This window comes from Polyodon spathula, chromosome 1, assembly GCF_017654505.1.
Source record: "Polyodon spathula isolate WHYD16114869_AA chromosome 1, ASM1765450v1, whole genome shotgun sequence".
Taxonomy (NCBI): Eukaryota; Metazoa; Chordata; class Actinopteri; order Acipenseriformes; family Polyodontidae; genus Polyodon; species Polyodon spathula.
The window spans coordinates 67,374,152-67,397,789 of record NC_054534.1 but is presented as its reverse complement, the minus strand read 5'-3'; the positions used below and the strand labels follow the sequence as shown (position 1 = coordinate 67,397,789).

Below are 23,638 nucleotides of genomic sequence, written 5' to 3'. Positions count from 1 at the left end.
GAAACAGACTTGAAAGTTATACGTGTAAAAAGTTGTCAGGATGTTAATGAAAAGAAAAAATATGGTATGTTATTTAAACAGTAGCAGCAACACGTGGGAACGTATAATGCTATATTTTTTGGGACCCTAATTAAGAGAAGAGGAACTTTTTAAAGATATGGCAAATATTTATATATTGTATACAAAAAGAATGATATAAAAATCTTCCCAACATACACAGCTTTTGACTTCATGTCCAGGTACAATAATTTGACAAACTATTGTATTATAGATTGATGGGGAGGTTTAAACAGATCAGACCACACGTTTTCTAGCCTGTACATCACGAAATATTACAAACCATCTCCATTCATGACATATCGTCAGCCATCAATGTATATGTGTGCACTACCGTCCATCTACACAAGTTGTAGTCGTTGCAGTTGCATGAATTGTGGTGTGTTGGGAATTGGAATTTCTTGCTGTCCCAATTACTCTTGCTTTGTTGCATCTCAAATCAATCTGTAGTGAATTTTTGCTTCCCTAGACTGAGCTACATTACAAAAAGGATAGAGCATAGAAACTCATGCATATAAAAATCAGTCTCTAAAACATGATTGCTGTGCAGTGTTTATCCTTATGCATCCTATGCCCTAACCCTTTTATAGGCTACTCTAAGAATTTTCACCTTCAATGCAACATTTTCTAGATTTTTCTAGAATTAGGTTCTGCATTATCATATTGAAATTTCTAACACCTGGCAGACAATACTACCATAGAATCAAAGGGTACGAATACTTCTGAATTAGCAAATTCTTTGAAAAATTTCTAGAAAATATACATTTCCATTGGGGTATGTAAACTTTTGGACTACAACTGTATATTCCACACTTCAATAAAGTTAGTCTCATGTTTCCACTGGAAGAACATCCTCCTCTGGGCTCTTAAAATTATTATGATGTTGTTGATGGTTTTCAAGTTTGATTAGCTCCAATTTTCATTTAACTGGACTCTCTAAAGCCTTGTGAGAGTTGTCCTTGCACGTTGGACGCATGCTATTCCAGCAGTTGTTTGTGCTTCATTCTGCTTGGTATGCTACATAAAAAAAGAGCGCTCCGCAGGGCAATTGCATTGTTGCAAAGAAATCTGCTGTGATAACTGCAGAATAAAATGTGGTTTTATAAGATTTTTTTTTTCACATTCCGACAATAATGTAATTATTACATGTATATACTGCACAGTATGAGCTTTATATTGCATGGAAGCATTTCAAAGTGTTCAACAAGCAAACGGAGCAGAAACCAGGACACAGCGACTGCAGGATACTGTTTTGTCAGCAACTGAAGTGAAAAAAAAAAAAACCACTGGGAAAGAAAGACACAGTGACAGCTATTGTATGAATGTTTTACCCACTACAGTTATGATATTGAAGTTACTGCAGTTGTTGTCAGTATGCATTTCATTATGATAAGACAGGCCATGCCATGCCTGTAAAACATATTCATACAGCGGCACTGCTCAATGAAATATTAAAGCTCTCTTCCATTTTCAGTGGAATGAATGATATTTAGTTACTTGATAATGTTTGCACAAAACAATTCCTTGTTTACTATGAAGGTGCTTCTTTGGATATCTGAACAGCAAATGTGTTATTTACTGCTAATAGTATGTCTTTCATAAACACATAATATCATCAAAGAGGGACTACAGCCAAATAGTAACTTCATTAGGCAATTGGATAAATAATTAAATATATTCATTCCACAGTCTAATTAATTTGTCTCAAATAGCCATATTCGTTGCTCTGCCTGATCTGAATACTCCCAGCTCCCTTTAGTAGTTACATTATATGATACAGGTTTATAAAGAAGAGTGCATCAAAGAACTAAATCCTTCATTACACAGTGCTTACAAGTAATTGTTCAGGAATAAATCATTTTTCAATCTACCTATCAAACTTCAGCTAGATAGAAAGTGCCTTATCTTCAAGAAACCAGATCCCATTCTGGCACCTGACAGCTGCAGAGTGAAATCTGAGGGTTTTATAACCTTAATTATCTGGTAATTGTCACCCAGCAGGAGGCTGCCAATTTCCAAGACTCAGACTTTAAGACCAGCGATTTGCTTGTGGAATAGCAGGTGGCAGGCTGCAATTGTATGTCATCTGCACTGTTACCAAGTCACTCGTCTTCTGCTAGCTAAAGCCACAATTTAAATATTTTAAAAAAGAGAAGGCTTTCTTTTTTTAGATTTTTTTTTCTTACAGCAGCTGCAGAAACCTGGCATGAATGATTTGCACTTTTCTTTAAAACAATAAGGTATTCTGCAATACTGGGGATGATGTGTAGGTACTATTGTACCATCTACTGTTTCCTTATACAATTACCACCGTTGAAAACTCTTGTATCATGATGACAAATACAATAATAATAATTTTAAAACTACATTATCATCACTAGTTTGAGTATATTCCTTTTTGCCATGAAACTATAAGGGGGACAAAATTAATAGACCAAATTACCATTAACTGCAACACATACTGTAGTGCAGTACTTTCCTACAGCACACTCTAGAACTCTACTTGCAGTATGGAACTTTTAATATAGCATGTACTGTTAAAATGATAAATGCTCTAGCTCTTCAAACAGGAAATGGTGTTCAGGTATCACTTTTTTTAGGTATAAAAATATAAAAAGGGTTTCCTCATGTTCAAAATATGAAAATCAATGTGGAGTAAAGCAGAATAACATATGCATCATGACTAATTACAGGTCATCTGTAAGCTTACGGATAGTTAATTTATGATAAATAGTTTACTCATTTATAAGTAGTAGGTCCTGCCTATTTAAAGTAGGTGTTGCGGTATTTGGAGAGCCACAGTACTGTACATGCCAAGACTCACTGAAGAAGTCAGAGGTTTAAAAAGGGCTGTCCCCCTCTAGTCATCTCAATTGCGAGTACACATTTCCAGGTTCAGCTGAATAAACAGATAAGATTAGCCTTACCAAGGATTTTTTCATCTCGGGTCTTATTTCTTTGTTTGAAGTCCACTGACAACCAAAGAGCAAGTGGGGTCACACCATGCAGAGGTGTAATATAACCTTAGGGAATCCATGGTTGCAGGTAGCCCTTCCTCCAGGTTCTAAGACAGCCATCTCCCACTTTGGCCTCGTTGCGCGTGACAGAGGCCAACACAAAAGAAGCGACATGAGTGAAAGCCACATGGAGCCTTTATGACACTTGGTGATGACGTGTTGGTTAGGAGCAGATTCTCCTTTCCAGAAAAGCAACCAGGTTTATAAAGTTATAGAGATTATAAAACGAAGTTTAGGCTTTAAGGTTTTTCAAAGAACTTGGGTACAACATCCTCAATTATACAGTGCCTATAGAAAGTCGGTATAGAAAGTGGCATAATGCAGACCATAGAAAAAGGTCACTGAGATCTGTCAAAAACAAATCAGAATTCATGGAGGCTTTTCTGCAAGTCATCTGGGAGACTGGAGTATCCAGACAACTCCCTGGGCAAAATCGCTGTTGACCTCATCATTTAACATCAACCTCTCTGGTGTTCCAGGAGATACTCCAGCCAGTGACTGGGCTACAGGTCATAAAAGGAGCCAATGTGACAACCTGCACACATCTACAATTATACGTTTTTTCTTGAATATTGAGATATTGAATATCGTATATTAGACTCCCTCTATTACCCATGCAATATCAAATGTAATTTAATGTTGCAGTAACCACCCATTATAATAATGTCATTCACTTTACCCCACATATTAGTGATAACTGTAAGCAGTCATCCTAATTTCTGTGAATTATGGGGTTCATATGTTATTTTGGTAAAACAATGGATTTGTGGCAAAGCCTTTTCACAAATAATATGCTTCTACAGTAAATATTTGCTTTTGCATCCGAATATAAATGCAGTTTGGGTTTTTGTTTTATTTTTTTGCATTGTAATAAAACCAGGCTTACATTTCTGTCCCAATTAAGGTTTATAGCTGCAGGTTATGACAGTGTTGATAAAGCCAGTACTGGGGTCATTGTTTCTTACACAATATTTAACATATTGCATTTCAGATTTTCACATTACGTGTCACTATAGTAGCAAAGCATTGACACAAGTGAGTTGCGGGAAACTCTTGTTTTGTAATGCAGTATTAAGCTTTCATGGTGTGGTCTTAATCAGATCGTACTTGTCTTAACTGAATTCTACTCCCTTGGTTAACTATGCATTTTTTTTGGATACCCCTCATGGTTTCAGTTTGTGTAAACATACACTTAACCCCTAATACATGCTGGTTCAGCACACCAAACTCGAGCCATTCGAGACAAGGCTACTAAACGAGTCGCCACTACAGCTTTCTATATGAAAATAGCGGCTTGGTGCATAGGGTTTAAGCACCCTTGAAAAGCATTACCTTTTAAAAAATATATATATATTCTTTAAAATACAGTTTCAACACACTCACTGTGGTGCTGCAAAGCTCTCTGATCCTGTATTAATATTTGGTATTTAATCAAAGTGCAGCTATTTCTATACACTGATTGTGATCCTCCAAGTGCTGCTCCAGTGAACTCGAGTGCTATCCTGCTGAGCTTGATATAACAACATCCTCAATTATCAGGCAAAGGCTTGACATAGGAATCACAAATAATTGTAGGGTCTGTAGCTCAGTAACATGATTTTGTATTTTTTTGTATATATATATTTTTTTTTATAACTATGGATCATAATTCTCCCCAATTTGAAATGCCCTAATTTATTTTTTCTTTCAACCCGGCCCACTGCTGCCACCCCCATGCTGACCACAAAGATGGACACGCGCGACCTCCAAAACGTGCGCCGTGTGCCGTCAGCCGTCCACTTCTTTCGCTCCCCAACCTCCCCCAGCTGAGGACACACTGACCGACCGGAACAGAAACAATCTGCAAACGCACCCAACACTGAGCCTAAAAACACAATATATTGAAATATATATACACTGTCAGGAGGCACTAAGTGCACAGCTTTTCTATTATCTTTAAACCACCACAAAATTGCACCTTAAATGTGCTAACAATGAGCTGTCGTTTGTGATACAGTCTTGTCTACTGCACGCACACAGCGCTTCAATGTTACGGGTTGCCTTAACAAATGATCTTCTAATTAGCAAATGTCAGAGGCACTACAACAGGTATGAACCAATTCTCACTGCTGACCAATTTCAGAAATCGGTGTGCTGCTCCAGAGCTGGCAGAAAATTTTGCCCCACCTCCATCCTTGAAATGTATTAACTGAGCAATACTTTTCCCAGTCAGCAACCCCCCTGAATGAAATGCTGTGGGCAAGAAATGCCTCAACAGACAGAGCTCATGAGTCATTTTCACTGGCCTGCCTATGAAGATCCTTGCTTTCTTGCAGGAAATAAAGGTCAATTGAATGTTATGCAATAAAGCCCATTGACACAGTTTATAGGCTTGAAAAAAAAAAATTCTGCTTGCAGATGCATTTCTCTGGTTTCCTTTTTATATTTGTCGGTTAACAATGTGACTGTTAGAACAGCTGTTATGAAATTATTTTAAAACACACTTCAGCAATAATTTCAATATTCTTTTCAACAAGATTCATATGTAAAATCAGAAACTCAGGTCCAGCAAATATCGGATATAAACAGACATTTAACAGCTAGTGAGGAACAGTTAAAAGCAGGAATTCAAGGGGAGAAATCAGCTAAACACAGGGCTGCTACACATTCTTGGCAATGATGCTTTCAGAATTTGTTTAGCGGAAACAGGAAACTCTGCTTTTGGTTTTTAGAACACGATAAGTTTTGTTAAGTAATGTTCACCAACCTGTTTATAACAGAAATGTACCCAATGTTTGAAGGAAGAAAGTTTTTGGAGGACTTGCTCGATTATTTTAAAGCCATAACTGGCCGACACTTACTAGCACTATGACTCTGTTAACTGTGAACCATGAACTCTCACTTGAAAATAGGCTTCAGCTTTGCACCCTTACCTGCTTCCCATCTAGAGTGAACAGCCTCTTCACCACCCCAGAATCCAGCTTGATGGCATCAGTGATGTCCGTCAGGACTTGATCAAAGGAGTGGGCGGTTTTTTTGTTCAGGAGAATCCTCACGGCTTTCCGCGGCTTGACCCCACCCCGAATCACAGTCACCAGCTTGGGTTTGATGAAGTCTTTGCTCTCCCTCATCTCACTCTTCAGCAAGCCCAGCGAGGAGAGGGAGCGCGCTCCACTGCCCTTGATGTTTACAGACCAGTTGGGGTTCACATTCTTCATGTAGTCTACTTTACGGTACGGCTCGTTGGAGGCGCAAATGTAGCTTTCCCCTACAAGGAGAGATAAATTAAATGGTACTGTTATTTCCATGTGTGATTAAGATTGCAAACAAATCCTACCCAAATTACTGACAAAAATTAATCCAAGTGCCGACAATGCTTAACTTATTAATTATAAATATACTGCAGTATTTCAGTGGGAATTGATTCCAGTTCATAAATTACAGTAGGTTTTTTTCATTGTGTGACTTTGCATTTATTGGTGTAATCATCTGAGCTTCAGATAGCCTTTGCCAGCTTCTGACCACCATCTTTGGGCACCTTAGCTACAGTATGTTGACCATCATGAAAAAATAGATCACTGTGACCTAAATTCACTGTATGCACATGTAAAGGTGTACGTGTGTGACACGTGACTTATTTATTCACTATATAGCAACTTATGTCACATGGACCCCAAGGTGCTTCACACAAAGTTAAAAATCAATCCATTGTAATAAACGTTATATGCAAAATTTGGTTACAGAAAGAAAGCCAGTTCAAAAAAAAGAATAAAAAACAACATAGAAAGAACATTAATACAATTTGAAATTAGAAACAACAGAAGTTATAGTGTATAATAAAAAAATATGACAAGATGGACAGTTTGTAAAAATGCATTTGATTTAAAAGGCGGTAAGAGTCTCTAGCTTCCCTAACAGAGAGCTTCATAGTGTTGGAGCACTACAAGAAAAGGCCTTTCCTCCCATACCATTTCTATTCACCCTCGGAATTACCAGCAGCCCTGCATCCTGTGATCTAAGAGTGAGACTAGGAGTACACGGGGTCAACAACTCCTGTAAATAACTGGGTGCTAATCCATTACACTCCTCCCCCCCCCCCCCCATTTTAACCACTATTTTAAACTTTTAAATTGCATTCCCTGCCTCAAGATGGCTTCACATGTACACACATGGACCTCTCAGAACTACATTTCCCAACATTCTCCTGCTCACATATGTAACAGATGGATTTACCAGTGAGCAGGAGGATGATGGGAAATGTAGTTCGGAGAGGTCCATGCAGGTACATGTGACGCCATACAGAGGCAGGAAATACAATTTAAAAGTTTAAAAAAGTGGTAAAAATGTAAAAAAAATAATATGGAACACATGGGAACATGTAACAATACAATAAAAGGGTCCTTATGTACCCTTTAAGATGTTCTGCGACATCCAACACTTGATGACAGCAAAGCAAGCAGCTAATAGCACCCCAGTAGAAGGATTGCCTAGATTTAAAAGCAGTACTAAGATCTAGGTGATTAAAATTGAAGGAAAGCCAGAGTCAGAGCTTATCAAAAGATAATTTACTACAAACAAGGGCCGTCTCGGTGCTCTGTGCAGCACGAAATCCAGACTGAAGTTTCTCAAATATAGTATTACAAACTAGAAATGTATGTAATTGGTTGGCAACAACTCTCTAGAACCTTTGCTAAAAATGGCAGATTGGAAAGTGGCCTACAGTTAATAAAGGCTTAGGGTCCAGGTTGTTTTTTTGTTTTGTGTTTTCTGAGCAAGGACTTTACCACTGCAACCCATACCAGAGCAAAGGGATGCATTTATTTTATTTATTTATTTGGTTTTTTAATTTGGAATCTGCAGTTTTTTTCTTATTTTCTCCCCAGTTTGAAATGTCCAATTATTTTTACTTCAACCTGGCTCACCACTGCCACCCCCTCGCTGACTCAGGAGGGATGAAGACAGACACAGGCATCCTCCGAAACGTGGCCTCAGCCATCCGCTTCTTTTCACTCTGCCCGCCATGCAGCCACCTCAGAGCTACAGCGTCGAGGACCACGCAGCTCCGGGCAACTTACAGACAGGGCCGCAGGCGTCTGGCCAGTCTGCAGGGGTTGCTGGTGCGCGGTGAGCCGAGGACAACCTGGCCGACCTAGACCCTCCCCACCAGGGCGGTGCTCGGCCAGTTGTGCAGTGCCCCCTGGGAACTCCCGTCCACGGTCGGCAGTGGAATAGCCTGGACCCCAGCCAGTGACCTCCACACTATTTTGTTTCCGTTTGTCTGGTTCTGCAAACTCAAAAGAATAAATAGTCTTCTGTATGGTACATTACATTTTGAATATCCATTTCCATTTCAAGACCTAGCTGTGTTAATTTTCAGCTATGTGAAAAATGTATGCAATCCCTTCCAGGCTCAAACAGAAGCCAAAGTGGGGATGGGTTGCCCCTTCAAGGCACTTTTCAGAAAGACATGTGCAACAAAGCCTTCGGCCAAGGCTTGTTTGCACCCTTTAAAATAGTTGACCCAGACACTGGACTGCAAGTTTAGTGCGGTTGCACACTTTTATTAACACAAACAAACAAACAAAAACATAACTCCACTTTGGAGCACTGTCTAAACTTTTTAAATACAAGACTAACACACTGGACGACTAAGCCGTTTACCAGTTAAAAACACTTGTTACACACACAGTATAAGTAATACAACAACAAGCACACAAAGGTTCACACAGTACCTTCTTGTTGACCACAAAGGTCTCTTTTACAGACCCCGCACCGACAGCCTAAACACAGCACTGATAACAGGGTTTCCCTGCTTTATTCAGGGCTTCATCAGCATCAGGTACTTCCATTTAATGTACAGTCAGGTGATTTCACACTGGCTCCAAGTAACACTGTGGCATTCTGGGGAACGTAGTCCTTTAGCACCCTCCTGAACTACATTTTTCTCTTCTCCTCCCCCTACTCTGCCACACATCTTCCCTAGGGATGGCTCTCCTTATCTGTCTGAACAATTATTTTAAGTTCATTCTTTTCTTTAGACATAGTACTACTGTATACAGTATTATTTTCCAGCAAGCTAGTTTGAACAAGCATGTTACTTTTGTTTCTTAATTGTTTAGTTTTTTTTGTATATGATTTATTTATCCTTTAAACATGTGTTGACATAAACTTTAGAAAACTGTCAATTCTCATTAAGACGAACTCCGATTAGATTAATTTTCCTGATCGTACTAATTTCCTACAAGGTCCTGGCCAATTTTACAGGTCGCTTGTTGTAAATTACTTCTTAAATACAAATTTACTTAACACGAATTTCCACAATCCCTCCCAGGGAAGAAAAAAAATGATATTGGGAAATGTATGATTTTGCATCCAGATTAGTGCCAGTGGTCTCTATTTTAGTGCTGTTTGGAAACTACAGATCCCATGATGCCTTCTGAGTTGACATAGTGCTCAAACAAAAAACATGCTCTATCCTTGCAGACAAAAGTGGAGGGATTGAAAGCGGTGGACGATGCAGCATTGTACAAAAAAAAGAAAGATTTCAAAACATTCCCGCAAACACTTTTTCAACCATTCTGAAAAACCGGAATATAATACAGGCCTATGAACAGCAAACTGTGGACGCAAGTCATCAGCATTTCTGATTTGTTCAATACCCTGATGTTGGCTTGCTTTTGTGGTTAAAAATGCCTGTGATCAGAATTGGACTTGCAGATTTCAAGTGCAGTTCATTTGCAATATACAGTGTACTTTTAAAAGTTCACCTACAGCCATGTGTTCATTATAATGCACAGTACTTTTAAATGTATAATACTTTTTATTGTTCTTATAATAATTACTGATGACACTGTATTTGCTGGTCCCTTGACGAGAATTTATTAATGAGAATGGAATGTACTGTAGTACAGTTTTTCGTTCACCTTATTGGTTGTTCAGTGCTCAATCAATATAAAAAATATCATACACTTTGGGGTTCTGATTTTCATTTTAACCTATAGAAAATGACCCCCCCCCCCCTCCCCTTACAAAAAATAAAAATGAAAATTCATTTCACGTTGACTTAAATGCAGTTGGGCAATGTCCCTCCATCCAGACTTTGTCTGAATACTTTAAACCCACTCCAACTACAATTAGATGGCTTATTCACGGAATTTAAAGCTATAATACACTTAGATAGAATAAAACAGAATTGCAAATTTTGCCGAAATGTAAATGTAAATGCCTAGACACACCCCAGAAGAATGCCCGTGACCAGAAGGATTTTGTTATGGTGCAACTTAAATGTGAAAGTACTGCTGAGTTACTATATTGTGACAGAACAAAAAAAGCCCAAGCATTTTGGAAAGTAGCCGAAAACAATAATTTCATATAGTATATGAAAGCCCTCCAATAAAAGCTGATTTACATAAAACTCAAACAGCTAAAAATAAGCACCGGAAAATGTAATTAATAAAAACAGAAGCCCTACACTGTAAATTGTGCTTCTGGCAATAGTGCCTTATCCCATACTGTAGGCTAAAAATAATTAATTAATTCAATCCAGCACTCTGCTGTGACCCTTGCTCAATTTTGTACATGATTTGTAAAGTCATTCACATGGGTAACCACCAGTGGTTAAAGTGGTTGGAGACAATATGTCAGTGTGCCATTCCTCTAGCCACACAAAAATACACTATCCAAGCTTCACTGAGCAAGCCATGACTTCAAGCACTTCAGTGTCTCAGCCACGAACACACTTCAGTGTCCAAAACAAAAATCCATTAAGTTCCAAACCATCAGAACGTTCAATCAACAGTCCAGTACACAGTTAGTATCGTACTGTACAAATTGAGATTATTTGGATTGAGCGCTCCACAGAACTGAGGCTCTGACAATCAGGTCAGGGACATTGGTGTTGATTGGGCTAATGGCCATTCCTTGGAAACTTGTTGTCTTTCTGAATAGGAGAATATACCCATTTAATCAATCAATGTAATCATCAGCATATAAAAGCCTTGTTTGTCTGTGCCCTCTTGTCGTTTTTTTATTGTTTGGTTTTGCATCCCCGCATTATGGACTCAACTCTCTAATCGTAGACCTAGGGCACCACATCCATTTTCAAGCACTGCAATATCATTCTGCTGCATTCCTTCATCCTGGCTACAGTTCCAATAGACCAGCGATTACCAGTCCAGTCACTCTGTTGCTGAACGGAATCTTTCCAAACGCCGCATTATACTTTCAAATTGCCATAGTCATACACAGAACTCATTTCAGCTTGGTATGCATACTTGCCAACATTTGGAAACTGTCATCGGGCCTTTCTGAATGACAGTATAATTCCACGACCATGGCACATATTTAAATCCTGGAAGAACTCTAAATTTGTTCAAGTGTACACATACCAATCAATTACATACAAAACAGCAATATTGTACTTTTGGCTATATTGCTAGTTTACCATGTAAATAGAAAAAGAGGCCTTTCTGATTATGATCCAGTCGAGTACCCTGTACTTGAATCTCCTGCAAGGGTGTAATACTGGTTGTTCAATCAAGTAGTGTACATTTTAGTGGTCTGCTGATATAGCTTATGCTTGCTGGTTTTAATGACTTTGTTATGTATATGATTTTCACACAGTAATTAAAACAATCTAAGAACATGATGTCATTAAAATACTAATGGTACACACATATAACTTTGAAGAAGTGTCCTACTTTTAAGATGCAATAATACAGTCTCGATGTTACTTTTGGAAGTTACGCTTTATTGAGAAACAACTTATCTCCATTTATTATTGGGATTCTATTTTTAGCCTTTGTTGTGTTTGGGGGGGTCACATGACGAAAATTTAATTCCAAACAAAAGGGATGTTTAATATAACACAGTTTTGGAAATGTCCGTAAATATGAATATTTTCTTGTTTCTTGTCGTTTAAGCATTACTAAAAGATTAAAACAAGATTAGGGATGCATGGCATATTTTGTTTTAGTTTTCTTCTAATGTTTGCATTATATTTTATAATGCAGTATTGTTTGTTTATTTTGGCAATATAAAAAATATATATTTTACTTATATGTATGTATACATTGAGTAGTTGTTTTAGGTTTAAAAAAAAAAAAATATTTGTGACTTTTGACCAGTCCACATGGGTCATGTAATACATGGGACTCATCAGGTCAGCTACATTGCTCTTCATCTGATGTTGTACTGTATACTGTAAGCATTTTCAGAACTATCTGAAGGTTCGACCACATACACATCAAATCACATTGCAGCAATAGGGAGGAAGCAATATGCTTCTCCAATATGACCAGATATGACATGTATCTCAGACCGGGTCTTGTGAACATTACCGCAGCATTGAAGTGGGTGCCTGTGCTGTGTTGTGCTGTGTTGTGCTGTGCTGTGCTGTGCTGTGCTGTGTGCGTGGTTTTGTGTGGTGCCGCACATTGGAGTGCGGCGCTGTGCTGGGCCCACCTCAGATCAGAACTAATACTATCGGAACAGTAAAGCAACGTTGGACAATACCATCAAGCAAACAAACAGTGCGGCTTATTCAATCGTTTCATTGCACATATCCAGTCATTTACACAGTTCTTCCAGATCAACGAATATTTCAACAGTCATCGTTCCCTGGGTACTTCAATATCGTCATTTGCATTATTTAACAGGTCAGGTTCGAACTGGATTCACTTAGATTCCTTTTGAAATAATATGGTATAACTTGCAAGTAATGAATTGAAAATAAATATATTAGGATGAGACTGGGGATCAACGAACCATTCAAACTGTAACTCTTCGTGTCTGGGACATCAATTGCATCACTTCTTAAGGCTGCCGCTGGCACTGGAAAGATATGTCTTAATTTTTATTTTGCTAGTTTTTTTTTTTTTTTTTTTTATTATTAAGCTAATCATACAAGCATCCATAATACGGGGTGGTCATCAGATTTGGTATGCAACCACATTTTTAGTCGGGTCACATACTGAAATTTCTACCGTAACTGTACTTTGCTTCCCATTGTATTTCGTGTCTCTCTTCTCTTGCAATATTCTCACATCACAGTATCACTTCGGTAATCACAGTTCAATCATGTTCGTGATGTCAACTACTGGGAGACCCTCTACTGCCATGCCCAATCTTTAACCCTTTGTGGTTCTATGCCGGACCAGGTCCAACATTTCAATTTTTCGTTTCCGGTCCAATGTCGGACCCTGTCCAACATCATCAAAAAGGCATCATACACAGGTCCCTAGTCATTTTTTCTCCAGAAAAAGCCGAGAAAAGCTTTCAATGACCGAGAGAGGCTGGAAAAAAAAAAAAAAAACGGGAGGCAGATCTGAGCAATACGTAGTCCCTGCACCGCAAACATGAACAAACAAGATAGCTGCTTCCGTATCCAGCGCCCAAAGAAAACCCTGAACATTTGCCAACCTTTTTCAGATTTTATAGTAATACAATAATGACCTCACTATCATTATTGAGGAGTTTGGTGATAAATCAAGTGATCAGGAGATGATTTACAATATGCACTACTATGAAGGGATATGTGATAAATACAGTGAACAAGGAGTGGGGCAGGGCTGCAGATGCAATACTGAGTGTCCTTTTAATATGCAGTGCTTTTTAAACCTGTTTTTTTTTGTTATCTCATATTCTGCCAGTGTAGGGACTGCTAACAAGCTCCTATGTACAAGGCCATGGGCAAAGAGTTTTCACATATGCATATCAGTATGTGCATGTTCTCTCCTGCAAATCAATAAATGTCGTTCTGCGCCAACTGCGGATTCTCCTTTCAGAAAAGAGAAACAACTGAAGAAACAGCTGATTGGATTTGTGATGATTGCTGTTTTTCTTGGACTACAGAGAGCAGCAATCCACATAAATCCAAGAAACTGTTTCTTCAGTTGTTTAACTTGGAATGATAAATTAACCCAATCAACACCAATGGCCCACACTTGTGTAAAGATTGATCCAAATAAACAAATAATCAGTTTGTACAGCACTATCAACATCCTTTCAGACCAGCATGCCAAGCTGCAGGCTGAAAAACTGAAGTATAGTGTTACAGTACATAGTGTACTGTTTACAATGTACCATTATGATGACAGACGTTTTTCTTGAATGAAAATTTCATAACAAAAACAGGCTGTTTTATTGTTTTAGAAAAAAATTGTAAACTCTGTACTTCCTCTAAATACTGGTGTGCCAAGCAGGAAAATAACAAAGGAGGCCATTATTGTCAGAGGAAATCAGGAGAACTTTTCAGGGAGCTTTATAGTTCAAGGCGACATTTCCCAAGAAATGCCTTCCTCTGTTCTTTAGAAAATATGCCATAAAAAATACACAAACACACACACACACACACACACACACACATATATATATATATATATATATATATATATATATATATATATATATATATATATATATATATATATATTCTGATGGGGGTTCTGATGACAGCTGTTAAATGAAGGACTTTTATTTTCTATTTAAAAGCTCTGATTATTGAAGTATAACAGAGACTACTTTCAACTTTTCTGAACATGGCAATACAGAAAATGAAGATTACTTTATAGCAATGTGTGGGCATTAGGCAACAATGCAAAGGGACAAAACAGCAGACACCCATCCATGAACCAGCCTGGAGCCTTTCCCTCCTCCACAAAAACATCACATTACATGCTAACCTTGCCTTTCAAATCTACCTGTATTCCTGTCAACTGAAGTCACCATCTGAATCCCGCTACAGGAACACCCCATATACAGTCACATATCTTAACTAATCCACATCACAACATTTAGTCTATATTGCTCAATATGCAGGTGTTCTAAATAATGCTGCCGGCAAACAATAATCTGAAAACCTAGTTGGCTGTAGATGGGAGTAAGGATTTTGTTTCAACTCTCTCTACGCAAAAGGTTAAATGCATTAAAATTTCAAACAGATATACGTGTGCTGCTGCCAATGTTATTTGATGCAGTCCAGCAAGTGTGGCTGAATAAAAGAACAATAGATAATTAGCTTCAGTTCAAGTGAATTCCACTGAATGGCATTGTTGCAGATTTACAGTACTGTGTGTCGGTCTGCTGCTGATTCAGCTTAAAGGAACAGACAGTAATGCATGTGGGATTTCTAGTGTTCCTGCAGCATCAGAGAATAAAGTATACTAATAGAGAAATAATGATTCAACAGCACCTGCTTTAATGACACAAGTTCCCTTTTTGAATATCCAGTAATAATGTAATACTATCTGCATGTAAACGTATTCAAGAGGAAATTCAGGGATAACCAATCGATGTAACTGAATGAAAGTTGCTGTATTGACATTAGCCATGGCCCGGCGGCCCTAGGCCGGTAGAGATCGCATTCTGACTTGTAGTCATGAAGCACCACAGGCCCGACTGTGCCGGTTACATTTTTTAACTAGTATAAGTATAGCGCACATGGCTTCTATTTCACAAATTGAAGAAAATGGACCAGTGTGCCAAAAAGCTGCAAAAACTAATTTACAAACCAAAACGTCATGTTTGTTGTACCAGGCAGAATGTTCTGCCTTGTTTCCTAGACTTGCAGATAAAACAGCAGCTTTATTTGTTGAAAATACAACATTTCATTTACATCATATCCAGTCTCAAAGTAATAGTTCGCAAGGCAGCAGGTGTTTGTCTGCTGTGACTTCACAATCTTTCCAGGACTTGTTGGCATCACTCAGCAAGATTAGCACTGGCTTGGGAGAGTCTACACAAGCAACAATGCTATGAGAAGGATAGTTATTTTGCATTATGAATATTGCTTTAATAGTGTTTACTATTAAGATTAGGAATGGAAATTTCGAATAGTTTCCAATTAGAATGCACAGGGTGCAACATTTTCACATATTCGATTACCCAAACTCTAGTCCCTGATCTTACACTCCCAAAAATAAAAGGCAAATGTGTTTGTGTACTACAAGCAGACAGCATAACAGTGTAAGCCAATAAAGTTTAGCCGGGTTCACAAGGTGTACAAACAATGTAATTCAAAACAAGGAACATTCCTGGTTGTACAGTACTTTTAATGGTCAGTGCAAATGTTGATGTTACTATCAATTTATAAACAGTAGATGTTTTATATTGAGAACTGCAGTCCAGAGTTAAAAAAAAAAATAACCAACTCCCAAGTATCTTGCTTTTTCTTATTAGTCACTGTGTTGTTCTGCTTAACATTTAGCATGTCTTATATTCATCAAAATGTTAAAATTACCTTTCTAATTTCAATGTTTCCCAAGTTCTTTTAGCACTTGCTATAAGTGTTTATTTTATTTCAGTTCATACATTTGTAATATGCTATTCAATTTTTTTTTATTTTCGTGCTCAGTTACAGGTTTGTTGTGAATAAATGAGTATCATTTGTACACATACATTTTCAAATTTTAATATTGTTTTCATTTTCTGACAAGTACACAAATGTGTGCATGTTAAATGTCTGAAGTAACGTATATTGAAAGGCATCGCTTAGCCACTTTCTTTTTCTTTTGAGAGACGTGAGCTATCTTCGGTTACCCTACACAGTTAGAAACACAGTGAAAATAAAAACCATCATGACCAAAAATATATAAATAATATATATTGGGCCAGATAAAATTGATCAGGGCCAGTAAAAACACAAGCTCAGTGGCCCAAGAGACCAGTAGTTAAAAATTTAAACACAGAGCCCCAATTGGTATGACTGGTTCACAGTATTCAAGAAAAAAAAAAAAAGTAAGATCTGAACTGTTTGCAGAGGGGGAAGAATCTAGACTCCCAGTAGTTCATTGCAGCTGCTGCAGATGTTGGATAGTTGGCCAGTACAGTATATGGTGTAATTGAAACCCTGAACCAGAGGCCAGCAGATGTAGTCTATGGGGTGTTGTAAAGTCTGTGGGAGTTCAAATACAGAGAATGTGGCTTGCCAAATTGTCATTCCTATTTATTTCAGTTTGGAATATTACAAACAAACACTGTCCTAATGAGGAATAATGAATTTAATATGCATAACTTTAACTTGAAAGAGATACTGCACTGTATGCCTTCAACTGAGGATATTGCCATACAGGAAGGCAATGCTCCTGTCAACACAGCACACAGAACTATAATGGTTTGAAGAACATGTGGCACACATTTTTAGCTCCATTATTAAAGCATCCCAATAATCTCATAATGTTACTCAACCACCTGAGAACAACATTACTGTACTGTCCACCCACTACCTTCCAGGAGTTATCAACTCTGATCATTGAAGTATTGCCATGTATCCCTCCACAACTACATTAAAGCAATGCTGTCCAGACATAACTTCCTACTAACATTGTTATAGCAGGTTCTGTTCTTCCAATTATGTGTCCATCCCCTGTACATATGAATACTGTACTATTCCAGAATTTGGAACAACTCTTGAGTAATTAAACATTGTGCTTAATGGCACCCATTGAATGAATGTGCCGATGCACCTACTGTAGACCACAATTTTATCTTCATTCCTCCTATTAAACTTCCACATAAAAATCAATTTGGTGCAGAAGCAAACATCAGCATCAAGCAGCCTTTTGAAGAAAGCATCAAATTGCGGCAATACATATCATTATGACAGCAAGGACAAATGGGACGTGTTTTTGGGAGATACATAAGGGACAATGTGGCTGCAGAATCGCATTTCAATTAGGCAATCAACAAGGACCGTTCCTATAATAGTGTTGTTAAGCCTTTCTTCATCTTCTCAGTTAGTAACTTGGAATATAACTGTTTACCAGATGTGAAGACAGTATCTCAAAGCATGCAGTCTCCATCGTGAAAATCTTACCATGTCAGCCATACTGGTTCAAGTAAGGACAGTACCTTCAAATGGTATCTAAATGTATATAAAAATCAGAGCCACGAAATGATTTTTTTTTTTTTTTTTTTTTTACTTTATTCACACTCAGTATCAACCTGCAGTATAGAATAACAGGTTACAGTTGTGCATCTAATGCTAAGTCAATATTCCAAAGTGCTGTCTATCATCCAGGAGCCAAAAAGCCCACAATATTAGGTCCAAGTGACAGCTATATTCTAAACAGCTTAAACTTCCGCAACAAAGCACACTGACAGCAAAATTACTAGTCTTCTGCACAGTGAGTGATGTTACATCCAAATAAGCTAAAACTGTATTACAATCAGCCTGAATCAAGTTCATTTACAGCATGAACCTAACACAGCTGTGTTTAACAGCTAAAACCCAGTCATAATATCAATAGTGTCCATGGTCAACCTCAAACTCCAATATAAACTGCCCATAAAAACACCTATTAGAGACAGCAGCAAGTGTCAACCTCCTATTTTTGACATTATCAAGAAACTTAAATGCATTATGCATAAGTAACATTTAACATTATTAGGCAATGACTTAACAGCAGGGTTAGAAACTCACCCTCCGGCAGAGGCAAATTAAATCTGATGAGGACTAGCTGATGTCCATGTCTCAGTAGTCCTCTGGGTGAGTACTTAAAACAAATGTACAGATATACTGTACTCTCACATTCACAGTCTTGCATTAAAAAAGTGGAGGAAACGTTCACTTTCTAACCGTGTAGCAGTAGTGAATAAGCATTCATAATGTTTACAAAACAGTTAGTCGGAACTGAAACTGCCCTTCATCTCCCCTGCAATGTCAAGACCACTTAATGACATTGTACGTTTGTGTACTCCTTCTGCGCGAGATACAAAGTTTACTGGACGTTTGATTCTACTGAAACATGTTGCATCTTTAAAGCAAGCGTAAAGTACCGCCCCCCCCCCCCCATAACAAAAGAAAAAAAAAGAAGACTTAAGGTGTGATTAGCAAAGGGGGCCGGTTGTACTAACAAGATCAAAAAGTAGGCCACGTTTTACTAAACATTTTAAACTAATAAACAAACAATTACCATAATGAACATTATCGTAATATGTTGCTTAACACATAATAACAATATATTGATAACAAAGTTAAGTTCTTAACTATAAAACAATAGTAACACGTTTAAAGTTTGGGACTCGCTGTCTGTAGTTTGGTGTTTACATTATCGTCAGCATATTTTAAGTGATTGGAAGCTGAAATTACTTTAAAACACAATGTTCTTATACCAATATAGTACTACAGTACCATTTTAATTGCAAAACTGTATCTATCTTTCGTACTGGTATTTAAATTGTGGGGAAACCTCTGCGTTTCCAAAAATATATTTTAAGGTCAATTCTCGTTCATTCCATAAATCTGCATTATGCCACACTCATTCTAACGTGGTTCAGAGATAAAGGACCTAATGTACGAAAGGGCTGTAAACCTTATGGCGCACCATAATTAAAATTGGCGTGCACGTAGATGACTTATGTATTTACCATTGCAATTTTATTAATTATCGCGCAAAATAGTGGGAATAATATGGCGCACACTGATTTTATTGTGCCACACTATGGTAATCGCAGTGAATATGTGATTTGTATGGTAATACATGATAATATATTTAAATGAGACATCCCGCTCTGAACCATGAGATGAGCTTTATTCAGTATTTACTAAAGGGCGCAGATCGTAGTGTGCACCTTAAAGTGAGAGAATTTGTTTGGAAACCAGGCTTTAATCACTGATAATAGAGAGGCGGCTACTCCGGGGGGTGCTCCGGGGCTCAAGCACCAAACAATAAGGTCCCGCATACTGCAAATAAATCACCTGTTCTGTCAAATTATAGTGTGGATGCTTCACAATCACAACCGTTATTGCAGCGTTTAAAAAGTAAAACATTCACTGGCGGCGCTGACAAATCAGAAGGCGATACAAAGACTTTAATACAAAGTCTCACAGCTTTCTTGAAAGGATCTGTGTTTCCCTAGTTTTTTCTTTAGTATTTGTTATGCGCTCTATAGTAGATTCAAAATTCTTCAGTTCTGGCAGATTCTACTGTACTTGCTGAAGCGGTTTTCTCCCACTATTAATTAAAAAAATAAATAATGTAGCCACCTAGCTAACAATTTCATCCCGAGGCCTACAGTGAGCTAACAATTTCATCCCGAGGCCTACAGTGAAACGTAGTGTCTTTTAAATTGTGACTTTAGTCAAGACTCTGTGTGTACGCAATACACTCATTACTGTAGGTAGTAATTCATAGTTATTTAATCACTCCCAGGCTGTAACCCCCAACTCCACAACCAACTGGCATTTTTGTAAATAGAAACACATGTAATGAACACTAAAATAAACATTTTATTTGTGTCATCTGTGTCAATTTCAGGCGGAGCTTCATGATTGGCAAGGTGACATGGCTGAGAATTATTTTCCTCTGTCATCCTGTCTGGTGCTGTCAGTGTCAGTTTCTCAGCACACAGTACAGTAGTCGCTCAGTAACAAGGTGCAAACAGCTGATTGATCAATCTGTAGGAGCTTTTACTAAGGTGCCTTTGTTAAAAAAATTAAATTAAAAAAAAAATCTAAATTTATATCGGTGTTTATTTTTTAGGAAAATAAAATGTAAGCCTAATATTTTTAGGGACCCCAACTGTTGTTCTTAGGCACTTCATATAAAGGACTAGGAAGTTTACATCAGGAATAGCTTGTTTCTAACCCTGAACATGATTCTAAACAGCATTTGTAGGGGGATAGAATGCTATAGAAAGGACAATATTACAGTATATAGGCCCTAATAATATATTTGCACAACAAAAAGCAAAATGTAATCTAAAATCTCATTTGCACTGGGACCTTGCCATAAATGTATCTGGCCTCAAAACATTAATCTCTCAAAGGAAACTGAATTCAGGTCAGAAAGATGGCAAGATGAAACTATGACAAAAAATTACAAATGTATTTGTATTTTACTGTAGAAAACTTCTGGTTACATTAAAACATTGAAATTTGTTACTGCTGTGCTTCTTTGTCATTCATTTTAAAAGCTTTTTGTCTCTCTGCATCCTTTGCCAGCAATGCCCCTGGATTCATTCTTTATCCCATTATCACCTGAGGCACACCAGACAAAAATATGTATTTTGGACACAAGGAGGCAAGAGATACAAAAACAGTTCGGCCAGAAGAAATCAAGCATCTGCTTTTGTGTTGTGTGGGACAAGGAGTCAAGTACTGCTGTGTATAACTCTGGACAGGTCAGCAATCCTGAAATACTGAGCAGTATTCATAAAGCATTTGGGTTATTGCTTTACAAATACAGCAACAGTGACTTCACAAAAGAGTTACTAGGACTTTAAGAATGTCTATTTTTAGTTTAGATTTACTGTAACAATCCTAGAGCATCTCATTACTCTGATCTCTGTGCACCAGAAGGTTCATGGAGGTTCTAGGTTACTTAATGGTAGAAGACTCTATTCTCAAAAGCCATTAAGCATACCATGAGACCCCCAGAACCTCAACAAATTGACAGCAGTGAATATAAATCATATCCTAAAATCTTCAAATCAATCAGAAAACGTAATGAAATCAAACTTGTATTTACAAACAAGAAACTATGGTAGTTCTAGTCTTTCCTGCAACTCACTTGTTTTAAACCGTTACAAATGTTTTTTCTGACAGTGAAAATGACATTCCATGACAAATCATCACAAAAAATGTTGGATTTTAAACCCCACCGTCTCCAATTTACACCAAACTTGGTTCTTAGAATTGTATCAGGCAAACAAGCTCAAAGTTACATTTTTTGACTGATCTGGTAAAGGGGTCAAAAGTTAGATAGGTCAAAATGTTCCATTCTGAGATGACTTATTTTGGAGGTGTGTTAAAAAAAACTGACTGCAATTATTAAGCATGGCAAATACCATTTTCTTACCTTCTACCAACTCTTCCATACTTGAGATCTTCCTGGTTCCATCAATGGTGTATATGGTCCGGACTCCTTGCGGCAGGTTAACATTGTCAGAAAGGGCCCTGGTAAGCTCCATGAGCAGAGCATCGAAAGACCTGAAGCGGTCACAGGACACAGCATAAACTAGTCCTTTGAAATACTTATCTCCGTTTTTGTAAAATCGAACTTTTTTGGCTTTCTTCTCTGAGCTTAGCGCTTGGAGAGTACGGGTACGGTAAAAGCTGCAGTGTGCACTGTGAGCAGGACTTGGAATCAGCCCGTTCCCTTTGGACCCCGACCCGGACCCTGTACCAGCGGCCCTGGACGACCTGTGTGCCTTGTCCCGCTCCTCAAAGTGTTCTAATTCGATACTCCGGAAATGGGACATTTTTGTTGTAAAAAAAAAAAAAGTTAAAAAACAGTATTTACCAATAAATTTGATATAGACTCTATTGTCACACACAGACAGAGGCTGTACAAAACAATGCCTAGTCAATCAGTTTTACGATAACTGTCTGTAATTATCATTCATGGGACCTTCGTGTACTTATCTTATAAAATCCTGCTTTGAATTGTGACCGCTTCGCTACACAGCACTTTGACGGTTTCTCCCGTTCTGTTCAAATTGTGATCCACCCAGATACTTAAAAAAAAAAAAAAAACGTATTGTTCCAAAAAACGCCAACAAGCACCGGGTCACAGCCTGGTCTTCAAATTCATTAACCACAAATTAATTTATATACAGTGCCATTCCGAAACCAGTATAACCAGAGAGATAGAAAAGGAAAGAAAACAACGATAATGCAGTACAAGCAGAACCATTCAAAATCCGCAACAAATTGGCCCACTTTTTTCAAAAAACATAATTCGAAAAACAGAACAGGAGTTGATGAGGACGTTGTGCAGATTAATAATGCTGTTGTTTTCCCGCAGATAAAAGCAAATCAATCTACAATCCAAGCAACAGTACTGTAGCAGCATCGGCAATTTTTCATTTAGAAATCAAACGCAAAAAATTGACAAAACAATTGAAAACAGTAACATATTATTGGGTTCAGTTGAAGACCTAGAAATTGACTAATCATGCATATAATGTATTATCTAACAGAGACGCATGTCTACTGTAAAGAATGCTTGCCTATTATCCCACATCCTTTATGTAGTGACCTCCCAGCTCTTACAGCAAGCACTACAAGCTGCAATCACCCAAACTAACGCAGTGCTGGAGAAAGAGAGCGAGCGACAAGGATTCCTTTGGGTCCTAGCGCTATTGGAGTAAACTGGGAGTTGGTCAAAGTATGCGTTTACAATCCACATTCGTTGGGGGGAAATTATATCTGGTCATCCCTACTTATATCGAACCATCCATTTATTGAGTGTATCAGTTGTTGCATTATCTTGAAGACTTTTCTAACATTTTATTTCCTCATCGACCATCAAACAACTGTACATCATAACTGCCAGGTTTGGACAAAGAATACATTGTCCACAAGCCAGCACAGTACTGATCCAACCTTGCAAGTCTGCAATTTCTCAATGATTCACTTACTCTTATTCTTTTAGGGAAGTTGCGATGGAAATATGCTGTGTTCTCCAGATCCTTAAATCTGATCCTTGTGAAACATCAGCCATGTAAAGTCATGGATACATAACACCTGCCAACCATGCACACACTATTTATACTATTTGCCCTCTGTCAAAGTGTGTACAACAGGGAGATGCAGTTTTTCTTTCATGACATAATACATGTGAGGGATATCACTTGCTTAACCA

The 23,638-nt window shown here is 37.9% G+C and overlaps 1 protein-coding gene across 4 annotated transcripts in view; it reads right to left on the bottom strand.

Moving 5' to 3' along the window:
• The window catches only part of LOC121321327 (serine/threonine-protein kinase DCLK2-like), an 86,753-nt gene extending 63,707 nt beyond the window's left edge, over positions 1-23,046 (bottom strand). For all 4 annotated transcript variants that reach the window (XR_005950929.1, XM_041260222.1, XM_041260228.1 and 1 more), the window contains exons 1-2: positions 21,851-23,046; positions 5,987-6,321 (exon numbers count right to left, since the gene is read on the bottom strand). Coding sequence is in view for 3 of the 4 variants with exons in the window: in XM_041260222.1 (XP_041116156.1) it covers positions 5,987-6,321; positions 21,851-22,253 (738 nt within the window). In the remaining variant the exon portion in view is untranslated. The remainder of the gene's footprint in view (positions 1-5,986; positions 6,322-21,850) is intronic.
• Between the last annotated feature and the right edge of the window lie 592 nt (positions 23,047-23,638).